The sequence below is a fragment of the Dysidea avara genome, chromosome 9 (genome assembly GCF_963678975.1).
Source record: "Dysidea avara chromosome 9, odDysAvar1.4, whole genome shotgun sequence".
NCBI lineage: Eukaryota > Metazoa > Porifera > Demospongiae > Dictyoceratida > Dysideidae > Dysidea > Dysidea avara.
The window spans coordinates 34,796,718-34,820,401 of NC_089280.1; the positions used below are offsets into that span (position 1 = coordinate 34,796,718).

The following is a 23,684-nucleotide window of genomic DNA, read 5'->3' on the forward strand; positions in this document are numbered from 1 at the left end:
ACTTCTATTAGACTGTCTTTATCTTGACTGCTTTATTTCTCAATCCCACAATTGAAAGTTCCTGGCATGTGTTAAAACACATTCTGAGAGCTATTTCCCACCCAATGGAAACCGCAATCGATCATCAGATGCTAGTGTATAAAACAAATGAGGTAAGTAATCTGTAGTTCTTTCACCTATCAGGTGAGTGTGCCCTGAGTGATATATATATATATCACTTATACCACAACTGTCACGGTATCAGGATTTTCTGATATGTACACCCTTACTCCTCAGGGTTCGTGTGTATATATCAGCAAAATCCCTCACAGCTGTGGTATAACTATTACATACGTAACACCGAGATCTAGATAATTTGACACCTTATTAAGTGTCAGGATTATGTAAGTGTCCACATTAACAGGTTTCAGTGTACAATGCTATAATATTTAGTACATAAACTGACTTGGAAAATCAGGACTTCACTATGACACTAGTGGTTGGCACAGGTGCACTTTAATAAAATTCTTTCAAACAGTTTTGTGTGCTGCAGAACATTGTGCAGTATTGTATAGAGCTAAGCTATACCCATTGCATGATTTGTCTACTTTATCACAGGCACGTGCTGGTAACATTGTTAGATTGTGTCACCAGTTCATCACTAACAGTTTTTGCATTAAAACAACTGCAAACAATTGTCCATACTGTAGACGTGGAAAACACCTTTCTTTAGAATACTTTACAGGATCTTACATAATTTCATTACATACCAATTATTCATGTTTGTCCCACCCCTGGTCTCCAGTGAGGTGTACTAGTCCTATGGATTATGTACTGACTCATTGTCACCTTAGTAGTAAGACAACTGTGTTAGGGGAGCTCATGTGATCAGTTAGATACAACTAATGAAGGAATAGAAGTAGCCGACCAATAAAGGACATCTTACCAGCAGTAGATTACTGTTCCCAAGATGATAGCAGCAAATCAGATTTTTGTAATTTATAATAACATCAATCAGCTGCAATGCAGTTGGTAATTTTTGATCATCACCATATATGGTATAATAATTATACTATCAGGGAGTCAGTTTTGATATTGACATCACAAAGACATGTAACCTCCTGAAGGACTCTTTAAATTCCAATACCTCAGCTATGCTTATACGCCACAATGGCACCAAAGTGCTTAACATATTTAAATTGAGAAGCAACTTTGAAAGTGGGTAACTGGAGCAGTAGCAAACGTCAGACAAAACATGTTTATAGTGGCCTCAAGCCTGCATAAAGTAGACTTCCACAAATTAATTTACAAAAACACGTTTTGGTCCCAACAGTTCTGGTTCAAAAGTTATGTGACACCCCTGAAAGAGATAGTGCTCGTTATGAAGGTAATTTCCATATTTTTATACATTGAGTGTTGATTTATATTAGATCATTTGACAAACAAGCTAATCATTGTTGACTAGGTACAGAGCACAGGCGGATCTAGAAATTTTCAGAGGGGATTTCAGGTTCCACTCCATAATCGCAACTTCAGCTTAGCTGTATTGAAGACCCAAAAAAAGGTAAATAAATAACTGCTGTTGAACACTGTAGTGGTGATTTCAAAGGCAAAACTATGAAGTTTAGCCAGTACAAAAAGGTCCTAATATAATGCAGTATGTACAACCATCTGTATTAGTGATTTTATCACCCACATGAATTGTAGGGGTGCTTATTACAGGTGTACGCCACAACAATTAATTTAAATACTTAACTGTTGTGTAATCATGCATTTTTCAAAGGGAGTTTCCGTGGAGTCTTTGAAACCCCCCTAAATCTACAACTGGAGTACAGGAGAATTGGGTCGTGATAGCAGCAGGATTATAATTTGGTAGTATACGTCTTGAAAGCCACAAAACAGATCCAGAATGATTCTAGCTCCTCAGAAACTCTGTGTACGCTATTTATGTGACCGGGTCTGGGAAACTGGTTTTATCACCCATGACAACAGATTTGATTTTCCAAAGCTACCGTACATGATCATGAATAAACTATCAAATTTCATAGTCAAAACCCGAGTAGTCTGCTTTTCCCAAACACAGTGGCGATCCGTACAAGCAGTCTGGGGCCCTATTGGAGCTCTGGCCAGCCTGTGGGTGGATGTACAGCTCCATAAAGACCTGCGCTCCAAATGACAGCCAGTTTTGAAACCCAAACAATTCATAACTTGGTCTAATTTATTACTACACCTTCCTATTTAATTTTTTAAAACAACCTCTCGCCCTCCTCCAGGCCACCCCTTTTGGAGCTGTCAATATCAAGTTAAAAACTATCTAAAATAACAGGAAACTTAAATGTTGGCTACTTGTACAGTGGATGATCTTGAAGGTGAGAAATTGGTGTAAAATTTGGTACATGTAGCTTCAACCATTGGCAAGCTACAACACACTGAATACTTAAAACTGGCATTTCTTGATACTCTTAATAAATAGGTGATAAGATCAATTGTCACAGACTAGGTGACATATACCAAACATTGTGAGGCCTTCCATGTACAGCTAGTAGTATACAGGTAGTTGATGGGTTGAGTTTCATATTCAATACAATATGTATTAATAATATTATTAATACATTACATACAAAAATATTTCTATTATTTACACTACAAATTTTGCTGGTTTTCTTTTCCGTCTCTTGTAGTAGAGGTGTGCAAAACACAGCAACAACACGACGGCCATTAAAACATACAGCAGTATACACAAGCTGAGATCTGTCACACTAAATGATGATGGTTCCATTGATACTGCAGTAAAGTGAGATCCCCTATCAGCTTGATATAACCACAGTTGGCCTGTTATGAAGTCTACTGTCTTAGAGTTGGTGATATTTATTATTCCCAAGCTGTAGAAGTCTAGGAGGTAAAAGAACACAGCTGTGTTGTTCCAGTGGCTGGATCCATCGGTGTCATTGACATAGCAAGATTGGCAGAGCTGTGGTGTAGGGAACTGTACTTTAGGATGGGCTGGGTCTGTGCTGATGTCATTGGCTAGTCTCTTGTTGACACGATTATGAGCTTGCCACAGCCACAAAATGGCTGACACATCATCCCCAGCTTCGTACAGGACAACCCTCGCCATTTCACTGAAGTGTTCTCGACATTTCTCGCAAGTGAAGAAATTCTCCACATAGTTTTTAGCAATCAGTAGAGCTTCCCTGCTTGAGATATGCCATGGTCTGTAGTGAGGTCTGACCACGACATTTGTGATGTGTATTTGAGGCATACACTGTATGGTCACTGTGTGTAGTAGTGTCCACAAGCCACAGGGGTATCCACGGTAATGTGGCTCAGTGCCAACACATGACCTCCATTGTGGCTCCATGGGTAGCACTGACATCGACGGATCAAGCTGCACACATACACACACAGACAGAGGTATTATATAGTAGGTGAGGTACAGTAGACCCTCATTTCTACAATAAAGTAATTGAGTTTTCACTTATCTGGACACTTTATCAATGTCCCAGACCACTGGGGTTGGAGGGTCTACTGTACTGTGATACAGGTGTATGATATTAAAAACAATGGTAACATCAAGATACACGATAGTGTGTTGTGCAGCCAAGTACAACCAGTACAGGTACACAACAGACAAGTGTGTACTTTACAGGAATCAAGAAAATGTCATTTTCATGCTTGATAGTACCTACACAATTTGTACTGTGGAAACTCCCTCAGGGTGGAGCACCTTTTGTTCCAAACCAACGCCACCATTGAGATATGCGCCTTCAAAGTTCATCTCAATCCCTTCGTATTTTTCTTCAGCTTCCTCCATCCACACCACTTAGAGTGTGCTTTAGTCAATTTACTTCAAATTTGGAGGGCAGTAAGAGCATCATGCAGTAGTAATGAAACAAGAGATGATGGTAGCTATGAGGGAAAATCCCTAAATTGGCATGTTAGGGATTTTCCTACATTGCTACAATGCCGCGTAGGAATAGATATCATCATTTCTTGTTTCACTACTTTTCATCACTAGAACCCTACTTCATTAGTTAATTACAATACTTTTATTAACTTATTTTATTAGAGCATAGCTATAAATACACATGTGATTGTGACTGCTGTATTAGAGTATCTCGATCTCGCTACAGTACTACTCAGTAGATTAAGCTGGGGGCGTGGTACAATACCTTGTTTTCTACAGAGCCAGATCATGGCCTCAGCACTAAAATGTGAAGGGGCATGGCTCACTGAAATTTTTTTATAAGCCCAGCTCCCAAAGTTACAGTCCGTTAAGTGCCTCAAATAGTTGATTTAATTTGATTTATATATTTAACCTCCGAGCAATCGGCTACAGCTGTTCTTCCTTGCCCGGAGGGACACATTACAATACATTGATAGTACACACAAAACTAAACAAAGCAAGGTATAACCGATACAAAGACAACCAAGGTAAACAGTTTACAACACACACACAAAAAAAAAACCCAGTTTTATGGCATCTAAATATGCTCCTTCAAGGAAAGTATCAATACGAAAAACTAACCCCTTGGTACGGTTCCCGACATGAAGATAAACATTTAATTGAAGATAAAAGAAACATTCGGTGGAACCATGAAAGGCACATTCCACTAGTGAGTTTGTTGTTATGGCGTAAAATGGTGACCATGTGTTGTTTCATTTGGCTCTGACCTTGCGACTATGGTCTGGCAAGCTGTCAAATTATCAAAACTTGAGTTTTGACGATTTTCTTTAAATCAATATCCAGCCACCTGTAAGTATTTTCTTTAATGCTGTAGTTGATGTTAAATGAGACTAAAGGTGATATTCATAGTGTATCATATTTCTGTGATGGTGTTTAGATGCAGTATTTATTAGTGGTGCGTGTCACTTTTAGGGGGAACGCTACTAAACAGTACAGTTAAACAGTACTACCATACTGTTTGATTACAAGTTAGTAGAGTATGTGACTTTGTAGCATGTTGCTTACTATAATGTCCAGAAGCTTGACCCAGTCCCGGGATAGCATGAAGCCAGCCTGTTTACGACTGTTCAGTTGAAAGTTGATGTTCTGTAAAGCATCTCTAGTGGGACGATCAAGTAAGGCAAACACCTGTAATGAGTCAGAGAGATGAGATGTTTACAGCGTTGAACAGTTACAAAGAACAGTCAAACAATTATGCTTTTTTGAAATTATACATAGTTTGTCACTTTGTCCCACAATTACTTGACCATTTATAAGATGACAACACTACACTCGTACAGGTGTACCTGTTCTAGTAGTTGTACAAATTGTGTTAGTGCAGAGAAGGCTGCTCCAGACACAATAGAGTGTAGAGGGACCTCCCTACGGAACGTGTAGGCTACAGCAGATTGTAGGTCCATCAGGTGAGGCCTGTGAGATGATAACAACATGTGATGTACACTCAATTATCAGATCACTGTTCTATTAGAGTATTTCATCAACCGGTGTACACTCTGTAGTGTAAGTGTGTGTTCTATTAGAGTAGTCTCTGTATAGACTCTATTCATTTAGACCATGTGATGCCATACAAGCACCTTTGTTTACCATGGTGATGGTCACGTGAAGAGTGACTTCCTTTTTGCCATTTTGACTGCCTGAAGTGTGTGAGCACAATGGTTACTGTGATATCACTGATGGTTTAGACACTCACAATGGCAAATATCATCAGCCCTTTACAATAGGTTATAAACACTACGGTATGTTCATAAAGTCTACATAGAAATCAATCACTTAAATCAAACTGGCATACACACAGAAATTCACATTCTTCTCTTCTGTGTAATTAAGAAAAGTTTTAAAAGTTTTAGAGCAGAAACAAAACAATTTTTTATACATTAACGTGTAGATGATGATATGCTGGTAGTGCATAATAGCTGACTATACAGAAATCACCCATAATTTCCGTTTTGACTGGAATTAATTATAAAGTCGCTTCTCGTGCTATTATTAATTTGTAGCACTGTGCAATGGGAGAAACATAGTTGAAGACAAAGTGAAATAGCCACTTGCTTTTCCTTTGTTTCAATACTTTTAACTTATAGAACTTTGCGTGGGCAAGATCGAAGGAAAAAGTGTACTTTAAACTTCATAAAGTACACTTTAGGGCAAACAGTGCTTTATTGCCCACAAAGAGTGCTTTATTGCTTTGTGGGTAATAAAGCACAGTTGCCCACTTATTTTAGTGTATACTAATAGCCCGCGGCGCTCACACCAGTATGACTAATCACCCAAGCCGGTGAAGGCTGATAGCCCTCGCCCCGCTGAGTGGTCAATCACCCCAGCCAATACGAGTTCTACCACTGGATTGCTTTTATAGACATGATACCTAAATGCTTCGATGATGGGTGGGAGAAGGTAATGTTGCTGTTACATTTGTTAATGTAAACAGACAAGTCCTGGAGATATCATGGAAAATTTTTTTTTCCAGTTTGAATAGAATTACAAAACGAACACAGTAAACAGATACAAAGACATTAAACAGATGAGTCAAGCTGAACCTCTGTCAAGCGCAGTTCAGAAGAGGTAGTGGGGTGTTCCACAGGTCTCACGGAAATAATTCACCATGTGTCACAATAGAATCAATTGTGGGTTACGACCTAAACCTTCCAAAATACATGATGAACATCTATCATGCCAAACTATGATGAACTAAGCGTGAGTTACTTTGTTAAACTAGTTTGTGTGCATTCAGGCTGCTAATAGTTTGTGCAACGCATGTTAATTACGAGTCCTAGTGTATGGTGAAGCTACACGACTAGAAAGTTCCATAAATCATTTAAAGCATTACCTTGCTCATGCTATATGATAAATAAAGCACTCGGCCGTGCGCCTCGTACTTAATTTTTCATATAGCACTTGCGGCAATGCTTTAACATATACTTAAAATTCCTAAATAACAGGCGCATACTCACAGCTGGCCTGCCCGGCCGGTGCCTGGTTTATCTATCTTAGTCCGTACACACCCATGTAAGCAAATCCATTTAATGGTAAAAGCAGCCAGCATATGATAATTAAACACTAAACAGAGCTTGTACTGAACTTCAGCAAGTCAGCTTTGCACTGAAGTGATTTCTTTTTGCTGATTTGAAATACGGATGTAACGACTTTCTACAACCTTCGTGAACTACCTTCCTGTTGGGCTCTTCAGGTATTTAATGACAAAAAAACACCACAGCTAGCCTACCAGGAAATGAGTAAGCTACCAGGAAAAGCTACCAGTAGGCTACCAGGAAAAACGTATGTCTTCGACTTGAAAAGAGCTACATACACAAACACAAACGAAAATGAAGGACAACCTTGGTTTTGCAGAGAGAATTTTCGGGTAAAACATGATAGACAAATTAGACAACAGTTGAGGAGATATCTTTTAACTAGCCTGCATGGGATGGGAGAAAGCTTTAAGAAAGAGAGCTGGAACCTTGTTAGCAAGACTGCAGGTAAATCACAACCATTTTTGGCTTGAGCATAGATTGTTAGTTTCAGTCACATGAACCTTTTCGTATCTACACTTTTTGCTTCAACTTTTATTACAGGACATAGCTTTGGTTAGGCAAACATCTTTCCAGAGTGTTTAGTAGTGATAAAGCTTTCAACAGCATGTGACCTTAGCAAATCACTTCTATAACAGGTATACTAGCTAGATACACCTGTATCTGCAACTTTGCGATTCAGATCACGTTCGCGATAGGTTCACAACCACACCCATCAAATAAAGATCTAGGCGAACTATTAGCAATATATAGAGTACGAAGACCATGCACGCCTCTTAACAGTCTAGCTATATTATATTTACAGTCTATTTCAGGTTGGTTGTCCACGTAAGCCAAATGCAAAAATATCATGTGAATAGAAATAACCAATGAAATTTCACACCAGGCGGACGGCACTAGTTTAAACTGAAAGCTGCCGATCTCATTGGTTACTTTCAAGCACATGACTTTTAACACTTTGTTTCTCTAGTCAACTAACCAGAAATAGACTGTACTTAACAGTGAACAAGATGACCTCACCCCTTATTGGTCTAGCTAGCTGCACACCCCTTGGCTAACTCGTGATACTCTAATACAATTACAACAGTAATGTATGATATTTTAATTGAACAGTCATAAATTACACTGAAGCTAGCTAGCTGTGCTTCGACAAAAAAAAACAAACAAACTAGTATTTAAAAAATGTTAATTTAAAAATGAAGTAGGGATCTATGCAATAAAAGTAGTGAAACAAGAGATGAATGATGGTGTTACAGCATAGCTTGGTGGGAAAGTCCCTACTTTCGCATTGAACAAAATAATTGTTATAGCTAATGCCAAAGTAGGGACTTTCCCACTGAGCTATGCTGTAACACCATCATTCATCTCTTGTTTCACTACTTTTATTGCATGAATCCCTACTTCATTTTTAAATTAACAATTTAAAAAAAAAATACTAGTACAATTAGAACTATTATACAGCATACCTTATTGGTGGTGCCATGGCAACATCTCTCTGTTTTGAAGTCTTCACCATGATAACATTGTCATTGTTCTGTTGTCGGTTGGACTGATCAGTATACTGTGGCTTCCTAACAATACTGACAGTAGAATTCCACTGTAACATAGCTTCCAAAAATCCCCTTCTTATATCATTGGTTGCCATGGTATCCCTGTGTACACAAATAACACATGGTATGGCATAAGTCACCTCCATAAAAATTTCAGTCATATATTATTTACTCCCATATGTGCTTCACTCTTTGTGGCAGAAACTTTTAAATTTTGAAGTCAGAATTTTCCAAAAAAAAAACAAAAAACATACATTATAATAGTAAGTACTGTATGGTGGAGGTTTGGGCTTCCTTGCCCAAAAATATCAGCCAACAACCAGCCTCACTTTTCCTTATAACAATTTGGCAGTATCGGTTAGGTATAACCAAGCCCATACATGTCTTCAGAGCACCTCCAATAAGTTTATATCTAAATATCCTTTTAACTGAATTTTCTACTAACTGAAATGTCTGCCTGACTGATGCTTCCTACCAAGCACACAACTTGACTATTGACAGGGTTATGGGCTCGGTTTCTTCACTGTTCAATGTCATTTCAGCCCAAGAGTGTCTTATCGCCAACCACACCAGCTACAATATATGCATCATGGACCTATCTTTGTCCTCCCTTTTGTGTTCCATTCCTTTCTCCATTACCATGTAGGTATTGATTGATGGTAACTCACAGCATGGTATCAGTGCTTTGTTTATTGTAGTGTGATTAAATTGATTGTAGAGGTACTTCTCAAACTGTTCTTCATCTGTATCACTGTATAACGGGTGGAACATAACTGAACACTAATGGAATGACACCTTCACATTTCAATCATTGACAATTGGGACACATGTTTAGTTGCACAATTAATACGCCTGGCAGTAGTAATTCTTTCCTTTAACATGATATGCAAAAGGTAATGAATGGATCAGGACACTTTGTGGCATTCCCTAATAAAAGTTAATGTCAGCTCTTCCCTACCATATATGTACCTATGAAATTGCCCTGTGTGTATTGTTAACTATCAAATGTTTACCTGGCCAAGGAAAAGCCAAATGCAAAAGGAAATGCTATCTAATCCAAAACAGCCCAAGTTGTGAAAAAGGGTTCGGCCTTCCAAAAGAGGCTAGTATGAAAAAGATGTAATATCAAAGGTGGCGGCCAAGAAATGATATCATCAATTTGTGCGACATTACAAATGCAGCCATTTCTTGGCCACCACCCTTGATATCACATCTTTTTCATACTACAGTTGGAAGGCCGCACCCTTTTTTCACAGCTTGACTGTTTTGGAGTAGATATCAGAAACGAACAAATCCCTGTAACTTACGCATACTACAATGTATGGGATAACGTTTAACAGACTCCTTGATATCACCGCTTGATATCACAGACAGAATCCTCACTTTTGAATAGAATATGAGTTGTAATATTGGAGTGAAGGGGAAATCAGTAAAGACCGTCAATTTCAAGAAGACGAAAACAAATATTTTTTCAAACGTAAACAGCCCCAAATATAACTAAGGTGTACTTCATGACCTCATTAATAAGACCACCTCATTATAGTGGCCATGTCAAGTAGGTCCCAAACACAGCTAAGGTGTATTTCATGACCTCATTAATAAGACCACCTCACTATAGTGATCGTCTCAAGTAGGTCCCAAACATAGCTAAGGTGTACTTCATGACCTCATTAATAAGACCACCTCGTTATAGTGACCATGTCAAGTAGGTCCCAAACACAGCTAAGGCGTACTTCATGACCTCATTAATAAGACCACCTCACTATAGTGACCATCTCAAGTAGGTCCCAAACATAGCTAAGGTGTACTTCATGACCTCATTAATAAGACCACCTCATTATAGTGGCCATGTCAAGTAGGTCCCAAACACAGCTAAGGTGTACTTCATGACCTCATTAATAAGACCACCTCACTATAGTGACTATCTCAAGTAGGTCCCAAACATAGCTAAGGTGTACTTCATGACCTCATTAATAAGACCACCTCACTATAGTGACCATCTCAAGTAGGTCCCAAACATAGCTAAGGTGTACTTCATGACCTCATTAATAAGACCACCTCGTTATAGTGACCATGTCAAGTGGGTCCCAAACACAGCTAAGGTCTACTTCATGACCTCATTAATAAGACCACCTCATTATAGTGACCATGTCAAGTAGGTCCCAAACACAGCTAAGGTGTACTGCATGACCTCATTAATAAGACCACCTCATTATAGTGACCATGTCAAGTAGGTCCCAAACACAGCTAAGGTGTACTGCATGACCTCATTAATAAGACCACCTCATTATAGTGACCATGTCAAGTAGGTCCCAAACACAGCTAAGGTGTACTGCATGACCTCATTAATAAGACCACCTCATTATAGTGGCCATGTCAAGTAGGTCCCAAACACAGCTAAGGTGTACTTCATGACCTCATTAATAAGACCACCTCACTATAGTGACTATCTCAAGTAGGTCCCAAACATAGCTAAGGTGTACTTCATGACCTCATTAATAAGACCACCTCACTATAGTGACCATCTCAAGTAGGTCCCAAACATAGCTAAGGTGTACTTCATGACCTCATTAATAAGACCACCTCGTTATAGTGACCATGTCAAGTGGGTCCCAAACACAGCTAAGGTCTACTTCATGACCTCATTAATAAGACCACCTCATTATAGTGACCATGTCAAGTAGGTCCCAAACACAGCTAAGGTGTACTGCATGACCTCATTAATAAGACCACCTCATTATAGTGACCATGTCAAGTAGGTCCCAAACACAGCTAAGGTGTACTGCATGACCTCATTAATAAGACCACCTCATTATAGTGACCATGTCAAGTAGGTCCCAAACACAGCTAAGGTGTACTGCATGACCTCATTAATAAGACCACCTCATTATAGTGACCATGTCAAGTAGGTCCCAAACACAGCTAAGGTGTACTGCATGACCTCATTAATAAGACCACCTCATTATAGTGACCATGTCAAGTGGGTCCCAAACACAGCTAAGGTCTACTTCATGACCTCATTAATAAGACTACCTCACTATCCCAAACGTATACATTTAGTGGGTTGTTCTCGCAGACAAATTTATATGCAAGAATAAATCCATGCAATACTTAATCTCGTCAGGTAACAAATTCACATATGGAAGTTAAACATGATAATTATGATGAGGTGGTCTTATTAATGAGGTCATGCAGTACACCTTAGCTGTGTTTGAGACCTACTTGACATGGTCACTATAATGAGGTGGTCTTATTAATCAGGTCATGAAGTACACTTTAGCTATGTTTGGGTTCTACTTGACATTAGTACATTATTGGGTGATAGCTGCAGCTAGTAGCTTTTCAGCTATTCTTTCAAATTGTGAAACAAAATATATATACTGCCTGACCTTCAGCTGTTACACTGAAACAACGTGTAAGATTTTTACCACCATGATTATCAAACAATAGCCACCAGTAGGTAGCAGTGGTACATAATTTAGGAGGACATGTAGTGCATGTTGTGTGCACATACCATAAGAGGATACAGTGATGATAAACCATACATAAAGCCATTACCAAAATTACATATTTTTCTCGTAGACATACTACAAGTGGAAGCTCACACAAATTGTAAGTTTGCAGTGTGAGGAAACAGAAAGAGAGAGCTCATAGTTTTGTGCAAGGCTGTGAAAATGTGTTGTGATAACAACTTTCAATAAAACACAAATTATATTCCACCACAAGAAATTACAATAGTGAACCAATAGGACCACAGGACCACTTGTAAACAACATGTCAATTATGTCTTGTATGGCTGCAGGGTATGGTGGTCACATGGTGGGCTGTAAACACATTTACACCATAATTACCATAATTAAACGTTTTCACTTTATCACAACCACAACCATGGTAAGATCAATTCACACTACAACCTATAATTGTGTTGAGGCATCATGCTATAGAATTTCAAACTTCGAAAACCAAATTCTGCATAACTCAAAATACACAGGTCATAATGTAGTTTCCATACATTTCTATAATTTCTGGAATTTTTCCAACATGTTGCATGCATGCCGTACTGTATCCGATGAGATGATAGTGTAAACAGGGTGTAAGTGTCACCCTTACTGGTTACCATGTCACCCTTACTGGTTACCATGTCAAGTTGGGTGTAGCTAACAAGGTGGGCTGGCACAGGTTGGATACATTGTGGACGCATTCTGGGACACTCAACTTGGGCTAACAATAATCATTTGCTTTTGCTGGACTCCAGTCAGGATTTACTACTACAATGTGGCCATGCTCTGTGACAGTTATCTTTAGGTGTATTTTTGGTGAAAGGAAGACTACCTAGTTTCAACATGGTGGCAACAACATTGCACAGCTTATTCTTCCATCATTACAATTCTAGTTCCTTTTCATTGAGCACCTAAATAACCAACAGCCATTGATGTGTTTTAACTCATTATTTGGTGTATGTACTATCGAGCTTGTGTCAAATACAGTAGTATGACCTCAGTTTGATAGCTCCAGCTGAAACACCATGGCTAACCTGGGATAGTATGAACAACAGCGTGACATATATTGCTTTACAATGGCCAATTTGAGAACAAGAACTTTTCTCCAACTTTGCTGCAGTAAGTAAAAATACACCTATATTAACATGGACACTGATGGACACCTACATAATCTAGACACTTGGAAAGTCAGGACGCCTTGACAATCAGGAGGTTATCATCCACACCATTGCAGCCATTTCATGGCCGCCACCTTTGATTTCACAACTTTTTTCACCCAGGCATTTTGAAGGCCGCACCCTTTTATACAGCTTGGCTGTTTTTGCATGGATAGTATACTACAAATACAAACACTTACTTGTTGTAAACATGTGTGTCCTGTTCATTGATGAGTAGCAGTGACGGAAATGTTGTAACTGATAAATGATTGGCTAAAAGTTGCTATATACACAATGACACACATCACACACAACACAACACATACACTCCATACTACCTCAGATTGTGAAGCGACGTAAAGAGGAGACTTGTGGACACCTTGTGACATCATATCCAGTAACAGCTATGAAACAACAAACACTATACTCACTGCAGTGTACAACTACCTCACTATGGACCCTATCACTACTTAGAATGTTGCCATGGAAACTCTGAAGATCCAGACCAGTTGTGACTTGATCACTAGACAACTTTAGGAATGTTAGATTGTAATACTACTGACTTTCTTTCTTAATATTTTCAAAAACATGCATACTTTACGTAGACCACAGGTAGTCTACAAGGCTTGCACTGTTGTTTTTCAGTTGTTAAATGCCTAGAAGAGAAAGTAGTTCACAAAGTCTGAGTAGAGTCGCCACACCCATATTTCAGACCACTGAAAAGAAACCACCTCAGAGCAAAGTCAGCCTTTACAGAAGTTTAATACAGACTTCATTTCGCTTTTACTTTCTTATGTGCAAGCTGCTTTACCATTTAACGTTTTGCTCACATGGGTGTATGGTTTCAGGATATTTTGGCCAGAAAAGCCCAACCCTTCATGATCCCTAATATACAGTACGATAGTACTGTATGATGTGGTAAATCTAAAAAGTGTTCTCATTGAAGATATTCACTACAGATTTATTCGAGATGGCAAAAATTTACAAAATTTCAGCAAAGTTTATAAACACAAATATTACCAGCTTTGTCCAGAGTTACGGCTAGCCATGGAATTTAATAGAATTTGGCAGTGATTGATGACACCCAGAACAAAGGAGGTTGAACACATGTCATCATTTATCTTGTAGAAATGTTGACACCTCAGATTGGTGCCAAATATCCCTAGAGTCCTAGCAACTAAACAAGACCTAACACCTGACACAATGCTTGGTTGTGTAATCTCCTTTCATTGAATTGTAATGTGTGACTGACCTCATCTGCACCAGAGTGTGATTCATATCTCAGAAAATGTTTAATGGTTTAAATAACACTCTTATTTTCATGGCTACAATCCCTAGTCTGACTGAAAATTCTTGGGACACAAAGGAGGACACAAGTCCATGAAGCACACATTGTACTGTAAGTACTGCGGTATGCGAAAAGACACCAGTCAAGTTGAAGAGACATTTGACAATGAAAATATCAGGCCAGTAGCTTTAGCAGTTATTGAGTTATGCTTGTCTGAAGGCATCAGGCAGTTAGTTAGTCAGTTAGTAGAAAATTCTGCTAAATAAAAATTTTGTGAAATTCCATAGCAACTTGGCTGCTCTGTAGATACTTTTGGGTGTGCTTATACCTCACCAATACTGCCTAGGAGCCATGAAGGTATTGTGAGGATGGTTTAGGGTTGGCCAGAAAAGCTCAACCTTTCATGATCCCTAATATAGAAGTCACAATTGCAATAGGCTAGTAGGCTTGTCTCACTGTGTTCACTATCAACTGGGGAATTGATATCAAGGATTAGTGCTTGGCCAATATTCACCAATGCTATCAAGCAAGAAAGCTGTTCAAGCATAGAAACAGAGATGATACCTGTAGTACACTTTACCGTATTGTGCACAAACACATATAACTTCATGGTACATAAAGATATTCTTACTCTCCATGAAGAAGTGAATCCAATGGCATAGAAGTTATAGCAATAGTATACTGTACTGAAGCGATTAAAATATGTGTAATTTTTTTTGTAGCGCGCATTGATTTCAATGCCCAAAACAAAAATTACACATTTCGCTCAGTGGGTCACATATGTTCTATAACTGGAGTTAGTGCTGAGCAATATGCCAAGTATTTAGTTAAACCATGGTATCTGTTTTGATACCATCTAATTTCTTAACACCGCAATACTGTGGATTGTAAAAAACAGTCTATAAAGTTTCACTATTTTTTTATCCAACACAAGCCCCCACCCCAGTGTGAGCAATAAATTCAGTTATGTACATCTGTAGGCTACCCAGTAGCAGCAGATTATACAGTCTTGGGATTGCAGCCATTTCGTGCTTATCAGTAAGTTTACAAAAATGTTCAGTGGTTGTGTTTGTTGGTGTTATAATTAGCTCAGTGAATAATTTGGATTGGCTAACACACATCAAGCTAGCATACCTCAGTTCCTTAATAGATGGCAGTTGGAAGGATTGCTGCTGAAACGCCAGGTCCATAAAAGCCTTCATCATCAACTGTGGCTGCCGACTACCTTAAACAATAACAACAACTAATACACACTGATGGATCTCATCCATTATCTACCTCTGTATAGACCATGTGCGTGCCAAGGCGTGGCACTTTATTACATCATCAAAATAACGCATCCGCCATTTTTTGAGGGCAAAAGACATACACATTCTATGCCTAAGAAAATTTTTAAATGCTAATATGAAGGAATCGTGCTAAAAGATAGAGTAGCACTGGTATAAAGTAAGTTACTGGGTAAAAGTATTATAACATATTTGCTGCATGGCGAGTTATTCTGCCTAGGAAAGGTTTTTGCTATAGAACACTCGATACTTTTGCCCTCACTTTTCTCATAAACTATCGTGAAACTTGAAGCCATAGCAACTTTTTTCTGGTTTTTGCCAGACCACGTCTTGGCATGCACAAGGTCTATTCTAAGCTGTACTGATGGGGTCTGACTGGTGGCCAAATTTCACTCCATACAACACTTAATGAGGTGGTCTTATTAAATAGTAATAATGTGTAACAGTACGTAGTCAGGACAACAGACTAGACCACAACCACATACACTTATACAATACAGATTGTAATGTACTCTTATTTTCTCTTGTACTGGCATATTTGTATGTGGGAGGGTGGGCAGTCCATTTTCCATTACAAGCGTTTCAAGTAATTACTTGAAACAGCAAAGTTACAGGAATAATATAATTTGTCCTAACATGACAGAACAAAGCAAAGATTGATTAATAATTTGTCCACACCTATCGCCAGTGACAAAGCACAGTTGCGAATGTTGCTGAAGAAGCTGTAGCAGAAGAATTATCACCTTATAAAGAGTTGTTTACAACAGTTGTACTTCATTCTTGTGCAAACCTTGTGCAAACGTGACAAAATCTAATGCAAAAGCGACTGAATTTGTTCTCTCTACAATTTGTTCTTTTGTCCAACTCCAACACACAAGAGATAACTCTTGACATCTTCATCCTTGAGCAGCACCAAGTCTATTGTCTTGGCTGCAGTCTTAAATGTCTTGGCATTATCTGACGGGAATTTCTTGGGCAATCCTCTCACCTTTTCAAGCATCTTACAATATCACAGTGGAGAAATCAAGTACTAGTTCATCATTATGTCATCAAACAAAAGCGACTGAATCTTATAAGTTACAGGAATAATATAACTCATGACAGCACACTGACATGTGAGCTGACACGGCTTTTACTGAGCCTGACAGTACAGTATGTCAGGAAAACCAGAAAATAATGAAGAATATGAAATTTGAGCTAGTACACAGGTGTGGGTGATGGAGGGAATTTATTTGTTGTAGGCCTAATCCAATAGAGCACACACATTCACTAGAGGGGGGCGTAGGCAAACATATCAGGCAAATCACTCGTGCCCATGTTACAACTATTGTATCACTAATGATCACAACAACTTGTTAATACAACAACTACACTACATTATGTATTGCCTGAGGGTCACACTGACCAACACATCATAATCCTTTGATGTGTGATTATACTACCAAATATGGCACCAGCTTGTTTAGCAGCTAGAAAAACAATGTATTGAGAAGGTTTGAAGGGCCCCGGGACACATATGACATGGATAGAACAATTTGTACTAAGAATACTTGACATCAATTTGATTTGAATTAGTTCAACACATATAAGTTAAGTATTTAGCGTGTTGTAGCTCGCCAATGGTCAAAGCTATGTGTACCAAATTCTCACACGTTTTACCCCAATTCCTTACCTTCCATAGCATCCACTGTACAAGTAGCGAACAACTAAGTTTCCCGCCATTTTAGATAGTATTTAAACCGAGGTTGACTGTATCAGGCGAGCTGCAAAATGGATGGGAGGCAGGCAAGATGGTGTTCAAAACTTGAAAAGGAAGGCATAGGGATGAATTAGGCCAAGTTTTGGGCCATTGAGCTCTTAAAATTGGCTAAAATGAAAGGAAATTCACAGCAGAGGTACTTATTCAACACCAGAGCTGTATAGCCACATACAGTCATCTCCAGGCTGACCAGAGCTCCATTTAGGGCCTCACACCGCACGTATAGATCGTCACTGGGCTTGGGAAAAGCAGCCAGCAAAACCAGACCACTCAAGTCTAGCTGATTTTGATTGTGGAATTAGGTAGTTTATTCATGTAGCTTTGTATCTAATCCAAAACAGCCAAGCTGTAAAAGAAGTGTGCGGCCCTCAGAAAGGCTATGGTGAAAAAAGATGTGAAATCCAAGGTGGCGGCCAAGAAATGGCTGTGATGGTAGGTTAATGGTAAAAATTTTAATAATGACAATTCAGGTAAATTTTGTGAAGCGGCACAAAAATTCACCTGAATTGTCGTTATTAAAATTTTTACCATTAACCTACCATCACAGCCATTTCTTGGCCGCCACCTTGGATTTCACATCTTTTTTCACCATAGCCTTTCTGAGGGCCACACACTTTTTTTACAGCTTGGCTGTTTTGGATTAGATTTCATTTCTTTTTGTAATTGTATACCCCAAAGCCGGCCTATGGCCAGCTTTGGGACTTTTTTAACCTATGTTTTTTTTCTTTACTACAGGAAGAAGAAAAGATGAAGTAAATGTACTTTAAATATTTTATCAGTAAATGTACATATTATATATATAATATATATGTGACTGGATTTGCGAAAAGGGGCCTTCCACACACATCCAATTTGCCAACTTTGACAATTGATAACTTCAGATTGGAAAGAGCTATTGCCTTGAAATTTGGGCAGTGGTGATTTCTTTACAGCTGAACTCTCCACATGATGGTTTCTTTGTAGCTGAACTCTCTACAAGGTAATTTCTTCTAGCTGATCTCTCTACAGGGAGATTTGTTTGTAGCTGAACTATCTACAAGGTAACTTCTTCTAGCTGATCTCTCTACAGGGTGATTTGTTTGCAGCTGAACTATCTACAAGGTAACTTCTTCTAGCTGATCTCTCTACAGGGTGATTTGTTCGTAGCTGAATTCTGTGCAGGTGATTTGATTGCAGCTGAGCTCTTTACAAAATGGTTTCTTTGTAGCTGAACTCTCTACAAAGTAACTTCTTCTAACTGATCTTTCTACAGGGTGATTTGTTTGTAGCTGAACTATCTACAAGGTAATTTCTTCTAGCTGATCTCTCTACAGGGTGATTTGTTTGTAGCTGAATTCTGTACAGGTGATTTGTTTGCAGCTGAGCTCTTTACAGAATGGTTTCTTTGTAGCTGAACTCTCTACAAGGTAACTTATTCTAGCTGAACTTTCTACAGGGTGACTTGTTTGTAGCTGAACCCTCTACAGGGTGATTTGTTTCTAGCTGAACTCTCTACAAGGTAACTTCTTCTAGCTGATCTTTCTACAAGGTGATTTGTCTGTAGCTGAATTCTCTACAGGGCAATTTGTTTGCTGCTGAACTCTTTATATGGTAGTTTCTTTGTAGCTGAACTCTCTACAATGTAACTTCTTCTAGCTGAACTCTCTACGGGTGACTTGTTTCTAGCTGATCTCTCTACAGGGTGACTTGTTTCTAGCTGAACTATCTACAGGGTGATTTGTTTGTAGCTGAACTCTCTACAATGTAAGCTGAACTCTCTACAGGATGACTTGTTTTTAGCTGATCTCTGTACAGGGTGACTTGTTCCTAGCTGAACTCTCTACAGGTGTTTTGTTTGCAGCTGAACTCTCTTACATGGTGGTTTCTTTGTAGCTGAACTCTCTACAAAGTGACTTCTTCTAGCTGATCTATCTACCGGATGACTTGTTTCTAACTGAACTCTCTACAGTGTGATCTGTTCATAGCGGAACTTTTTACTGGGTGATTTGTTTGCAGCTAAACTCTTTGCATGATTGTTTCTTTGTAACTGAACTCTCTACAAGGTAACTTCTTCTAACTAATCTTTCTACAGGGCAATTTGTTTGTGGCAGAATTTTATACAGGGTGATTTCTTTACAGCTGAACTCTCTACATGGTGGTTTCTTTGTAGCTGAACTCTCTACAAGGTAACTTCTTCTAGCTGATCTCTCTACAGGGTGATTTGTTTGTAGCTGAACGATCTATAAGGTAACTTCTTCTAGCTGATCTCTCTACAGGGTGGTTTCTTTGTAGCTGAACTCTCTAAAAGGTAACTTCTTCTAACTGATCTTTCTACAGGGCAATTTGTTTGTGGCTGTATTTTCTACAGGGTGATTTCTTTGCAGCTGAACTCTCTACATGGTGGTTTCTTTGTAGCTGAACTCTCTACAAAGTAATTTCTTCTAGCTGATCTCTCTACAGGGTGATTTGTTTGTAGCTGAACAATCTACAAGGTAACTTCTTTTAGCTGATCTCTCTACAGGGAGATTTGTTTGTAGCTGAACTCTCTACATGATGGTTTCTTTGTAGCTGAACTCTCTACAAGGTAACTTCTTCTAGCTAATCTCTCTACAGGGAGATTTGTTTGTAGCTGAACTCTCTACATGATGGTTTCTTTGTAGCTGAACTCTCTACAAGTTAACTTCTTCTAGCTGATCTCTCTACATGGTGATTTGTTTGTAGCTGAATTCTGTATAAGTGATTTGTTTGCAGCTGAGCTCTTTAAATAATGGTTTCTTTGTAGCTGAACTCTCTCAAGGTAACTTCTTCTAGCTGATGTCTTTACAGGGTCACTAGTTTGTAGCTGAATTCTCTACATGGTGGTTTCTTTGTAACTGAACTCTCTACAAGGTAACTTTTTCTAGCTCATCTTTCTACAGGGTGATTTATTTGTAGCTGAATTCTTTACAGGTGATTTGTTTGCAGCTGAGCTTATTAAAGAATGGTTTCTTTGTAGCTGAACTCTCTACAAGGTAACTTCTTCTAGCTGATGTATCTACAAGGTCACTAGTTTGTAGCTGAGCTCTCTACATGGTGGTTTTTTTGTAACTGAACTCTACAAGGTGACCTCTTCTAGCTGATCTTTCTACAGGGTGATTTGTTTGAAGCTGAACTCTCTACAAGGTAACTTCTTCTAGCTGATCTCTCTACAGGGAGATTTGTTTGTAGCTGAACTCTCTACATGATAGTTTCTTTGTAGCCGAACTCTCTACAAGGTAACTTCTTCTAGCTAATCTCTCTACAGGGAGATTTGTTTGTAGCTGAACTCTCTACATGATGGTTTCTTTGTAGCTGAACTCTCTACAAGGTAACTTCTTCTAACTAATCTTTCTACAGGGCAATTTGTTTGTGGCAGAATTTTATACAGGGTGATTTCTTTGCAGCTGAACTCTCTACATGGTGGTTTCTTTGTAGCTGAACTCTCTACAAGGTAACTTCTTCTAGCTGATCTCTCTACAGGGTGATTTGTTTGTAGCTGAACGATCTATAAGGTAACTTCTTCTAGCTGATCTCTCTACAGGGTGGTTTCTTTGTAGCTGAACTCTCTAAAAGGTAACTTCTTCTAACTGATCTTTCTACAGGGCAATTTGTTTGTGGCTGTATTTTCTACAGGGTGATTTCTTTGCAGCTGAACTCTCTACATGGTGGTTTCTTTGTAGCTGAACTCTCTACAAAGTAATTTCTTCTAGATGATCTCTCTACAGGGTGATTTGTTTGTAGCTGAACGATCTACAAGGTAACTTCTTCTAGCTGATCTCTCTACAGGGAGATTTGTTTGTAGCTGAACTCTCTACATGATGGTTTCTTTGTAGCTGAACTCTCTACAAAGTAATTTCTTCTAGATGATCTCTCTACAGGGTGATTTGTTTGTAGCTGAACGATCTACAAGGTAACTTCTTCTAGCTGATCTCTCTACAGGGAGATTTGTTTGTAGCTGAACTCTCTACATGATGGTTTCTTTGTAGCTGAACTCTCTACAAGGTAACTTCTTCTAGCTAATCTCTCTACAGGGAGATTTGTTTGTAGCTGAACTCTCTACATGATGGTTTCTTTGTAGCTGAACTCTCTACAAGTTAACTTCTTCTAGTTGATCTCTCTACATGGTGATTTGTTTGTAGCTGAATTCTGTATAGGTGATTTGTTTGCAGCTGAGCTCTTTAAATAATGGTTTCTTTGTAGCTGAACTCTCTCAAGGTAACTTCTTCTAGCTGATGTCTTTACAGGGTCACTAGTTTGTAGCTGAATTCTCTACATGGTGGTTTCTTTGTAACTGAACTCTCTACAAGGTAACTTTTTCTAGCTCATCTTTCTACAGGGTGATTTATTTGTAGCTAAATTCTTTACAGGTGATTTGTTTGCAGCTGAGCTCTTTAAAGAATGGTTTCTTTGTAGCTGAACTCTCTACAAGGTAACTTCTTCTAGCTGATGTCTCTACAAGGTCACTAGTTTGTAGCTGAGCTCTCTACATGGTGGTTTTTTTGTAACTGAACTCTACAAGGTGACCTCTCCTAGCTGATCTTTCTACAGGGTGATTTGTTTGAAGCTGAACTCTCTACAAGGTAACTTCTTCTAGCTGATCTCTCTACAGGGAGATTTGTTTGTAGCTGATCTCTCCACAGGGTGATTTGTTTGTAGCTGAACGATCTACAAGGTAACTTCTTCTAGCTGATCTCTCTACAGGGAGATTTGTTTGTAGCTGAACTCTCTACATGATGGTTTCTTTGTAGCTGAACTCTCTGCAAGGTAACTTCTTCTATTGATCTCTCCACAGGGCGATTTGTTTGTAGCTGAATACTCTACATGGTGGTTTCTTTGTAGCTGAACTCTACAAAGTGATTTTTTCTAGCTGAACTATCTCTTTCCATAGTTACATGAACTCCCTACAAGGTAACTTCTTCTAGCTGATCTCTCTACAGGGTGACTTGTGTGTGGCTGATCTCTATAGAGGTTTCTTATTTCTAGCTAATCTCTTGAATTCTCTTCAGGGTGACTGCTCTATTAGGATGACTGCTCTATTAGAGTATCTCGATCTCGCACTTGCTGCACCAAGTTGGATTTCGTGTTATAACTCCGTGGCTTTAAGTCTGATTCTTCTACACCATTGATGAGCCTTTCTAAGATGATTACTCCATCTGTATACCGATTTTTAAAGCATTACCCCAAGCGGTTTATCTGGTAGGCGTGGCAAGCAGTCGTTTTTTTATTAGCTAATCTCGATTGCGTAATTGTTACACACTGTTGGTTTTTTCGTTGTATCTTCCTGTTTTTTAACTCGATTTCTTTCAAACCACAAAAGGTTTGAGGTTCAATAGTTAACCTATTCACCCACCGATTTTCAGCTTCTTCCCATACGCGGTTTACCCTGTAGGCGTGACAACATATTGGTGTTATTTTTCGTGAATAATCGCTCATAACTCTTTGCCTGTTTATCGTATTCCAGCCAAAGTTGGTACCGAGATGCGGCCTTTATATCCCCCTTCTGAGTGCCAAATTTCAAGGCAATCGGATATGGCGTTCGAGTTTTATAGCAGTTTTTGTAAGTGTGCGACAAGAAAAAGAAAAATAAGAAGAAAAAAACGAAGAAACTGAGCCAATTTTTGAAGTCGCATATCTCGGGAACGCGCAAAGCGATTTCGCTCAAATTTGGAATGTGGAGTGCTGCAGTTGGAGGGCATGTCCACAGCAAAAATCGTCTTGTTTCATCAAGGAAGCACAGAGCTACGGAGGTGCGAAAATTGCGTTTTCTTTCTTCCTGTCAATATACTCACGGGTGTTACGCGCCGGCTCTTGGGCCGCACGACACACTATCGTGTGTCTTGATCCTGGGTGAAAAATTAAATCTGCTGACGACTGGTTTTCTCAGACTGGGTCACATACATCCTAAAATACTATGGTACGTAATCCTCTTGCATTGCAGGCCTTTAAATAACAAGTGTTACAATTTGTCATTGTTAACAGCAAAATTACCCTATACTATTCCATTATATTGTTACACGTACACAATCAACTAGTTTGGTGATTACATAACAAATGAGCTGATAACAAGTAACAGAATTATAACTGAACTACAACTCACCACTAACAACTTGTGATCCATCAAACACTTGGAGATCTACAAATGAAGAGATACACACAATAACACACAACAAGG

At 38.9% G+C, this 23,684-nt stretch overlaps 1 protein-coding gene across 1 annotated transcript; it reads right to left on the reverse strand.

Moving 5' to 3' along the window:
• Positions 1-2,597: 2,597 nt before the first annotated feature.
• LOC136267730 (sulfhydryl oxidase 1-like) lies at positions 2,598-23,625 on the reverse strand. The gene is made up of 8 exons (XM_066062889.1): positions 23,610-23,625; positions 15,605-15,691; positions 13,521-13,586; positions 13,383-13,465; positions 8,442-8,627; positions 5,233-5,356; positions 4,952-5,074; positions 2,598-3,367 (listed from the first exon to the last, which is right to left on the reverse strand). The coding sequence occupies exons 3-8, from the start codon at positions 13,572-13,574 to the stop codon at positions 2,618-2,620; spliced, it is 1,320 nt and encodes a 439-aa protein (XP_065918961.1). The 5' UTR covers positions 13,575-13,586; positions 15,605-15,691; positions 23,610-23,625; the 3' UTR covers positions 2,598-2,617.
• Positions 23,626-23,684: the final 59 nt, after the last annotated feature.